The sequence below is a fragment of the Neodiprion virginianus genome, chromosome 5, assembly GCF_021901495.1.
Source record: "Neodiprion virginianus isolate iyNeoVirg1 chromosome 5, iyNeoVirg1.1, whole genome shotgun sequence".
In the NCBI taxonomy this organism is placed as follows: domain Eukaryota; kingdom Metazoa; phylum Arthropoda; class Insecta; order Hymenoptera; family Diprionidae; genus Neodiprion; species Neodiprion virginianus.
In genome coordinates, this window is record NC_060881.1 from 19388022 (window position 1) to 19398325 (window position 10304).

At 36.7% G+C, this 10304-nt stretch overlaps 1 protein-coding gene across 1 annotated transcript; it reads right to left on the reverse strand.

Moving 5' to 3' along the window:
- Positions 1-599: 599 nt before the first annotated feature.
- On the reverse strand, positions 600-6100 carry LOC124305591 (dynein regulatory complex subunit 2-like). The gene is made up of 6 exons (XM_046765170.1): positions 6077-6100; positions 5089-5411; positions 3777-4189; positions 2252-2485; positions 1880-2109; positions 600-845 (listed from the first exon to the last, which is right to left on the reverse strand). The coding sequence occupies exons 1-6, from the start codon at positions 6098-6100 to the stop codon at positions 600-602; spliced, it is 1470 nt and encodes a 489-aa protein (XP_046621126.1).
- Between the last annotated feature and the right edge of the window lie 4204 nt (positions 6101-10304).

Here is a 10304-nt window from a genome sequence, read left to right on the forward strand (position 1 = left end):
CAGCTTAAAAATACAATAACTCGCCAAATCCTCAACGTCCAAGGATCTTGTAATAAAATTATCAAGTTTCGATTCTTAGCCAAACCAACCTTCTCTTCCTCTCTGAGTTTTCAGTTTCGATCATTTTTTATACCAGTCAACATATTGAAACAGCGTTATTCAAAATTTCGCAATATTTAAATTTGATTCAATTTATCATTTGACTATTCAAACTAACCTGCGAAGGCCGCGCCTCTCGGTACAAAAATAATACATGCACTTTGGATGTAAGATGAGATGAGTACAGTCGCGTTGCGTATCTATTATGTACCGCAAGTATGTATGTACGTATATGCATACACTCAACGTAATGAATTCTAACCGATTCAGGGGCACAACGCGTATTTGGCTCAAGCGGCTCAAGCACGAGATCCGATGAGAATGGTCGGATGCGTCGGTAAGCCGGTCGGTAAGATCGGGCGCCAACATCTCGATCGGGTCGAATTTTACACACTATCAACACGTGCCTTACCGACGCAGCAAACGGTTCTCATCTGATTTCGTGTTTGAGGCAAATACGCGTGCCCCTGAATCTACAGAATCTAATACGTCAAATGTACTCATTGGAATTTGCACAGGCTGGCCTCAATGACCACAGGCTTTCCTGTGGTAATCTCAAGCTCCGCGATTCTTCCCGACTCCTCGTTTCCCACCGATCTCTCGGCTATGCAATGTTTCAAGCATTGTTTGAGACATCTTCCCTCGTCTCGCAGCTTATCACGCTCTAAACGTAACTGCTTGCTGACTATTTTCGCGTGTCCAACTCTGCGCCAAAACAACTCGAGGTTTCGGTACTGTTCCATTACCTGTAATTGGGATTATTTTGAATTTTAACGTCTCGTATTCTCTATTTTTTATCTCAGGAAAAAAACGATTGTCAGAAATTTTTGCATCCGTTCGAGTACCCTCGTTCAATTTTCTAAAAGCAATAAATAGGAAACGAAAATTATTTTTCTTTATTGCTAAAAATTATTTTTCTTTGTGTTTAGTTGATGTATTTGGATTTCTCCTCCGAAACGAATGTTAATCAGGGAAGGTTAAACGAGATGTTGTTTCAAATTTAATAAACATTTCTTCATTTATATAGCAAACCGAAAATTTTTAGGATTTAACGGAATTTTGGAGAGAATATCGTTTCTACAAGTGCCGATGCCTACAAGTTCGTTTCTACAAGTTGCGATCCTACAAGTTCATTTCTCATAAATTTGATTGTTAATTTCGTACATTTTGGTTTAATTCAATTCAATTGAAATTATTTGACCACCACGTGTAGAAACGAACTTGTAGGATCGCAACTCGTAGAAACGAGTCTTTCCGTTCTAAGATTGTCACTTATAGAAGCGAACTTGTAGGCATCGGCACTTGTAGAGACGAAGTTGCAGAAACGGCGCTCTTCCGAATTTTGCTGAATTGACGTAAACTTTTCCCTGAGTCGGCTATTTTAATGGCTTGATTTCAAAAAATGTTATATGTTACAAATGTTTGTCTGTATTTGGAACTTCTATTATTTCTGAGATCTATATTCACTGTCCTCAGTGCAATACGTTCACATTAATTAACTAATGATAATTCAATACGCTACATGAACTCAAGTGAACAATTTTGAGGATTGAGAATTTGATCATTCATGAAATTCACATTAATTTCATACATTTATTTTGGCAGGCTGTGTAAATTTCTTTACCTTGATAGAAAATCGAGAAGAATTGAAAGAAAAAATTTTTATAATTTTCATTTCGATTCTGAGAGCAGCAATTAATATGAAAAAATTTTCGATTTATACGGCGACTGATTCGAAAAAAGCTGATTGTGAGTGACTAAAAACGTACGAAATTCGTACCGCGTGGCTTCTCTCCCATCCAAAATCGGCTATAAAATCTTCCGGATAGTCGTCAAGCGCAATGGAAGGTTTGAAAGGTAAGACTATTTCTTCCGGTGTTTCGTATTTGCGACAAATTTGCACTAGACTCAACAAATTTTCACCCTTCGTCAAAATACGCTTCAGATGCGTAGACGTCGCGTTGAATTCGGCGGTGATGATTTTCAGAGCTTCGCGGTCAGCCGTTTGCTCTGCGAAAAGTGAAGCAAAAATGGTGCAATAAAAATCCTGCTGCAGAAAAAGTTTCTTTTTTTTTCTTAAATGCCTGCATTTGTTGGAAATGCGAGTTTTTGTAAAACCTTTGATGGTCTATGATTTCGAAAATCATTGTACCGGACATGAAGCGTGTTTTCACGGTCCAGTAAGCTTCGTTGAAAAAATCTCTCTCCGCTATTATTTCGGAGATCGATTTTCCGGCGGTCACTTTGTACGCGTGTATCTTATCCTTCATTTTGCGAATTGATTCGAAAAGACTTGCCGTGTGCGATATTTGTCTCGCTATTATCGATCTTGCTTTGTCGTCCTTTTCCTTGATCACGTTGTAATCCCTACGCATATTCTCGGTGTCTGGAAAAATAAATTATGCAATCAGATTTTCATTTTTAATTCTATGTGTGTTCAATTTCTGGCTTGTTTTGTTAATTATGTTCTCCGTTAAAATTAGAAAAGCTTTGTCTTGCACTTTTTTTTCCCACCCTAATTAGATCAAGGATTGATTGAGTCATGATTTTTACCCTGAAGTTGTGAAATTTTTCAGCGTTTTAAAAAATAATGAGCATTGTGTCATTTTTATTCTTAACCAAAGAATTTGTTAAGTGGATTCCGATATTTAAGAAGTATATTTGTTCTTCCGAAGACAATAAAAAAGTTCCTGAAAATATTAGAACAGAATTAGAATATGCACCGAGCTGTTGGAACAATTAGAAAAATTCTTATTTCTATGAAAAGTTGGTGAATTCTGATATTTCGTAGCGAAATTCTTTGTAAATGTTCACTACCCAAGTTGTGATGCCTTCGAATCGTTGGCTAAATATGAACAGAATACAATTAATTGTGATGAATTTTTATGGTAAGAATCGTGAAAAAATTTAAGCTTCTAATAATCTCGAAAATGGTCTAAAATTTTTCGTGTTCAAGTGAAATTTGGTTCCTAGTTATCAGTTTGGTACACATACGATTGGAAGACTGAAAATGTCGGTGAATTTCAGAAATTTATATCTCAACAACCAATTATTTAATTCGATCTGGGTTTCTTTTATTCAAAAGTATGTAGATCGAGCTTCGTCCACCTATTTTTTTCATTGGAATTAGTTAATAATAAGTATTTTCATTGGCGAGTCAATCATTTCACTTTCAGTTAGTGACGCGTTTTGCGTTTTCTACGGTATTTGCAAAACAACTCGGTCGATTTCTTTCAAATTCGGAGATAACTTTCTTGGACAGTTTATCCTTTTCGCCACCGTCTTGAATTTTGTTTTCCTTCTGATTAAACAAAATGACGATCGATAGAACTAGAAATTCGATTTTGCGTTAAGAATTTACAACAAGAGGATAAACTATCCAAGAAAAGTATCTCAAAATTTGACAAAAATCGATAGGGACGTTTTTGAAAAAGTTATTGTGAATAAGAGTAAAAAAATACGCGAATGAACATCAAAGTTACCTTTACCTTACCTTTGAAGGAAAGAAATCGCAATAAAATTGAACAACCGGTTGTCGGAATATAAATCCCCAAAATTCTAAAACTTTTCCAACCATCTGCTCAAATACAATCAAACAATTGATCAAATTTCGGATATCGATTCCGCGCCGGAATACCGATTTTCTAAATCCTTAATAATCCTGGAATATTCCTCACCGGCCTGATACTTGACCAAATTAGCGACGTACTGCTCCCAAAGAGCGTGATAACTTTTTTCCAAAATGAATTTCGCGACTCGTCTCGTGTTCCGATTATCGTCTTCGGCCTCGCCGACCTTGCTGATGGTCGCGCCCATGACGGACTTCATGAGGATCTCTAGGCGCTGTTCCATCGCGTAGATCACGGCCTGAATGTAAACCTCGTCGTCGTTTTGCTTGAGGGCGACGGCCTCGGTTTCCTCGAACGCCACGTCGATCATCTTCTGCAGTTCGGCCTGATAGTTTTTATCTTCACTGCTCAGCCGCTCCTTGTACGTTTTCATGAGACAACCGATTGTCTCGAGATGCGCCCGCTCGTTCATCTGGTACTGCTCCTCAGCCTTTTCCAACTCGTCGAGAAGCAGGGAAATGCTGGACCCAATTTCAACATTAATTATTTCAAATTCGCGTCGGAATATCAAGAGGATCGAGAATTATACGAAGAGTTGGGACCACTTGCTTCGATACTTTCACGGGAATCATTTTCTAAATGGAAAAGTGCGATTTGAATTTTCTCAAGTTTTTACTTAGGTTTATCGAAAACCCAAATTTTCAGCATGCCGGATGAATCAGGATTGAATAATTTCATGCAGAAGAAATTTCTGTCAGATTGTTGCGTGCTGGTGAAAGCAAATTTCTGGAGAAACGATATCACATTCATCTAAAATTCATCCAAAAATTGAATCAGAATAACTTTGCTCAGAAAAAATGACAGGCATAGGTTGTCAAATTGCGTTTCTGCATGAAAAAATTTCTATGCCTACAAAACAGAGAAAAAACAATTATTGCTGGTTTTTTCGATTAAACAAAAATTTATCGATTTAAGTACGGCGGATTGACACTCATGAAGATCACATATTAAAAAAAAAAGTGCAATACGACTTGCAGATTATTTAACACTTTTTTGATTTAACAGAACACTTCGGTGAGTTTTTCGTCAAATATGACAGAAGAGAAAGAAACAAAACTCAGTCAGTTCAGGTAAAAGACTAGATTTAAATAACTCCAGTAAAAAATTCTAGCAACGATTTTTCGTTCGTTGTAAGTATCGCGTAAGAAATTTTAGAAAAATATTCGTAACTTCCAAATCACTTGACTTACAAAGTTCAAATTTGGATTGAATTCTAATTTCAGAATTCTAGGCAAATAATCAAAATTCCAGAAACATGCATTCCAAGGTGCGAAAGCTTTAAGATTTATCGAAGTCTCCGATCGACGCACGTAAAAATTGCACGTTTTTTTTTTTTATGCAAAGATCCGATTGCACGTACCTGTAATTTTTCACGTCGATTGCGCGGTCGAACGTGTGCCAAGCGACTTCGAGGTCTTCTTTGATCTGCGGCATTTTAATGCTCATCACCATGTCGCGCCAGGGTTTCGAAAACCGTTTCGCGTTCAAATTTCCACGTTCAATTTCCTGCCTGAGACGTTCCGTTTTTAATAAATTTTCCCTCTCTTCAGCAGCTCGAAGCTTAGCTGCTTTTTTTTCCGCTTTGCTGCCTTTGCTCTTCTTCTTTGTCGTCCTCTGCCCTCCACCTCCCGTCACTTCTTCTTTATCATTTGTCGCCGCACTTTGCTGCTTTTGCTGTTTACCCTTGTCAAAGTATGAATTGTTTTCCTCAAACTAAGTAACTTGGCTTAGCCTGCCCGGTTTTGAGTCGGGTACGAAATACGCGGATCTAACATGTGTAATCCTCTAGTATTATTATCTTTTACTTTTGCAGTTCTTTCTTTGGTTTGCATCTTTTTATACGTGTATTCAGAGAATTGGGTCTTTGCTTGCAGAAAAAAAACCGTGCGATTTTTATACGCGTTTAAAACAGAGAAACGTAGTGAAAAATGTAGTTTTTAAATATCAATCTGTTGCATTTGATTTTTATTCAAATCGAAAAAACGAAAAATATAACCCAATTATTTTCAGTTTCCCTGCTTCAGGCGCACTTAAAAATTTTTCTCAAGATAAAATTCAATAATCGGCATGCGACTGGAGTGTTTTCGATCAAATCTGACAGAAGAAACAAGCACAGAGATTTTTGCGAAAAAAAACAAAGAAAGAAACAATTTTCTCAACGGAATCGTACAATTGTATTTGAATTAAACTAATTGAGATTACTTCCTGATATCAGACAATTTTTCCAATGAATTTATGCAAAATTCGACCCTAAAAACGCCGTGGAGTTTTTATTATAAAAGATTTCTTCAAGTTTGCGAAAGTCTTTATATCAAAACCTTACAAATTCAAACAAATTACGCACTTACTTTTGGATTACTTTTTGGTGGCATGGTCGATACAAATTATTGTTTTTTGAGAATATCTTGTTGGTTAGATCGTAGCAATGACACGAAAGAAAAAAAAAAAAAAATAATAGATTAGGAAGAATTGTATCACGAGAAGTTATCAGTTGTAGTTTCGATTTCATCTCTCTTCTTTTATTGTTCAAATTCTTTTCTTCTTAAAAAGTTTTACATTTGAAACTGCGTCGAGAATTATTTTTTTTCAACCTGTTATTCTATTTTTGTGTATTCGGTGCTTGCAATTATGCAGATTAGTGTTTATTTTCACAATTATGCTCAGGCCTTCGCATGCATATCGTATTTACTATAATGACGTACTTATAAAATTTCGCATGATTTTTTCAATAACGCGAAATGGCATTGAGATTCCGCAACCAAACAACGTCGATGCGCTGCGGGATAAAATTACATCCTCGACGATGTTATCTATATTTAGATATATTTTATGTATTAGTATGTGTGAAATTACCTTCTGGGTATTAATTTTCATCAGTGCAGAAATATTAACGGTTCAACAGTTAGTTGTAGCTTTCGATTCGCAACATTTTCCTTTCTTTATCGATCCTTCAATCATACAGGCCTAGAATTTTCACTAAAAGAATATATAATCATGAGATAAAACTTGATGTTCGTCATTAATTCCTAACTGATCAAATGTAGCTTTAAAACATTTTTTCTTCTTACAGTGAAAGCGTAAATTTATCAACTTTTTTCGGTATATTACTAGACACATATTACGATGGTATTGAATCGATTAGGAAAATTTGATTTTATTTTCCATTTCGACTGTAAGTTTGATTTCTACTGTTATAAAATCCGTCGGAAGAGTGTTATTTGAAAACTGCATAAAAACGTTTTGAGAATATTTTAGAAACTACTGTTGATGAAATTCTCTGTAAACGAAAAAATACTTCTGTTAATCGCAACACTTTTGTTTTATCACAAAATAAATCTATAAATAATTGAAGAAAATGAATGAAAATTTTGGCAGAGATTCTTTATCGTTCAACCGTTATTTTGGTAGATAAATTCCGTTAATCCGTTGAATTATCGGCACACGCAAAAACAGTCTCAAGGCTCGTGTGTACGATGATTTGTATTTTTTCGGATATCGAAGTTTTTGACCGTTACGGCCTTTCGTGTAATGGATTTGCTTTTCCGTAGCCGAAGTGCACACTTGAGTGATGTACGTGAAAACATGCACATGTATTCGTGTGCACAACGTATAAACGATCCTTTTGTTTTCTTTCTCAAATTGCGCTGATCCTTCAATTAATCAAAACTAGATTTCACTTTCTGATCTAAACTACGCTGCAAATATTAACAGTAACACATGTATACGACAACGAGATTCGTTATTCTTTATTTTCATCGCGTATTGAAGCTAGAAATTTTATTTATAATGATGAAAAAAAGGAGGCAAAAAAAAAATTTGCGTTATAGAAATCGGTGAAAACGTTTGAAACGATCCAGTATCAGCGACGGTCTTTGCTTTCTCAAATCCGTCTTAAAATAAGTCTCTTGTATGTCCGCAATACTGTTTGTTTGAATAATATTCTACATTCGCAATCTTAACTCGTTCCACAACCCAACTGAAAAATTTCTTCACGTAGCCCGTAGGCATTAATGGCCACTTCAATCTTTTGGGGACTTTTTCTTGGTGCAGGACGTTACGAAGCAGGAAATTCTTCGATTAGGTTATGGGGCGCACGAGGAATGTACAAATGTGGATTATTCAACAAATCCAAACACATACAACGCTTGACGACGGATTTGAGAAAGCAAAGACCGGTTGCTGATGGCATTTCGCCGTTTCAGTCGTTTTCACTGATCAATTCCAAGTCAGAAACTTTTTTCGAAGGTTCATTTGCAGAATTTGAAGTTTCAGTTTCAAAAGAACAGAGGGGGAAAAAAAACAACCAAAAACAACAAGCAAGTCGATGAAAGGATGATAAGTATCTGTTACTTTCAAAATTTGCAGAACAGCAATTCAAAAATAAATCCAACCTTGTCGCGCAGCGATACGAGACAAGAGCATCGATGTTTGTCATAAAAATCCAGATGTAGCTTCATTTAAAAAAATTGGCAAGCCAATGCGAAATCAGTAAGCAAATACAATAATATTCTACGTACAACTTGAAAGTCGATAAACGATGGTAAAAAATAATTTTCAGCTGCTCGAACGATCAGAATTACGGCTAAATGTGTATTGGAAAAGTAATTGTGTCAAATACATTTGACGGGTATGCGTAAGAAAAAAAACTACTCGGACAATCTCGACTTCGCTTCATACTATAGATTGCGTATGTGAAGATTTAGTTATGTACTAGATATTACATAGCTTGTATATATTAGTTAATCTCAATTGAGAATTATTATGCCTGTCATGCTCTCACTGTCGTAATTCTTTATTCCAATATGTTGACCGTGGTAATTACCAACCATGTATATGCACACACATACTTATATATAACAGATACGTACGAAATTCGATAGTTCGACAGTTTCAAGATCATCGCACAATAAGCACGTAGAGTCGGAGAAATTCCCTGAAGGAATTTTAACCCACAATGTCATCATGACCATTACAACATCAAAGCACGCGTACGTAAAGCGGAGAAAAACCGCCTCTTACTCGACTATTTTATTTTGTTTACATTTTTCCACACTATAATATGGAATTTAAATTACATAATTGAAAAGTAGGCGTATAGTATAGTGGTGTCACCTTTATTACAGTACCAAGAAGCACGTGTGAATTGGTGAAAAAATTACTGTTTGTAAGATGATTAATTTTTCTTTGACCTTAAATGTTAATCTAACATGTTGTCAACGGTATTTCTTATTGAAGGAAAAATTTTTCTGCTGCTGAAAAACGTCAGTTTAAGAAATCTCATCGGCAGTCGAACGGCTAGCTCCCTTTTATGTACCTAGAATGATAGCAGACGACGAGACGAATCCAACGCGCCCTAGCACGTCAATTTTGAAGATCCAGTTTAGGAGATATCGCGTTCTGATTTTCAGTTCGCGTGCGAGTCGCTCCGCGAGTGGATCGCCTCGCGCTAACGGCGATTTTGAAAGCGCGATATCTCTGGAACGCGTCATCCAAAATCGCCGATCAAAGGCTGGTTGGATTTGTCTTGACGTTTTCTACGAGGTGGCGACAAGCGTAAGAACGCGTCTAGTCGTGGAACAAAACGGCGGTCGTTGCAGACTCCTTGAAACTCCGACTTCGTGTTATATCTTTCGAAATTACGTTAGTTCTCGAAACTTTTACACGACTCGGACACCGTTGTAATAGAACACCATGTACGGCAGTGTCAGTGTCTCCTAATTGTTACTTGTGGTTACCTGCTCGTCGAGTGAGAAGATGAAGCAACAACGGTCTCGGTGGCATCGCCGAGTGATTGGTCAAGGTATTTATAAGTGTACATGCTGCGGGTATGCATGCGAGTACCAAGCTTAGGTTTCTACCTTTGCCTAACGCCTCTTGACTCCGGTGTTGGGCGTTATTAACGAGCTGTCATTCAAAGGTTGAAGTGATGTCAATAGGATGAGTTTGTATCGCTGGTTCGAAGCGTCTCATGCCTCTATCCATTTTTTTTTCTTCTGCTTTTATTTTACTCCACGCATGTTTGCTCATTTTCGCAAACTATAATCCGAGGCCGATCACGATTGACAAATCTCTGCACCGAGGAGGAGGAGAGATTGATTCAGCTTCGAAAATGTCTTCTTAAAATTTTTATACAAACCGTTCAAGACGCGTTGTCGTCGTAACGCAATTCGGACATTCCATACTTTTCTGAATTTGCGGTATGATCGTCTTATTGTTATAGTTGTAGAAATACATAATTATGATAATTGATTACTTACTCTTTCAGAATTTGCGGATAATTATTTTGCAACAAGGTATAAATGAATTCATTCTTTGCCACAGTATTTTGCCAAATATGATGTTGTAATTCTCTAGCCTCTCGATAAAATTCAGCTGTTTGTGATGCCTGCAAATGGAAATTCGGCGGCCTTATAACGAACAGCCTTATAGCGAGCATTTTCACGAGGTAGATGCAATAAAATTGATTATACTCAAATTCCCGCCGTGTTTCTTTTCGGGGCTTGGAACTGTTAAAATATCGCTTGACACCCTTTTTTCAATTTTTGTGGTTTTTTAAGTATTCGCTACTTGTTTTGT

Excerpts from the sequence above, each read along its gene's own strand:
- LOC124305591 (XM_046765170.1), bottom strand. The coding sequence starts at position 6,100 with ATGCCACCAAAAAGTAATCCAAAA. Across the intron at positions 2,110-2,251 it reads GAAAACACGCTTCATGTCCG|AGCAAACGGCTGACCGCGAA; the intron begins GTACAATGATTT and ends CACTTTTCGCAG. Across the intron at positions 846-1,879 it reads GATGGGAGAGAAGCCACGCG|GTAATGGAACAGTACCGAAA; the intron begins GTACGAATTTCG and ends TCCCAATTACAG.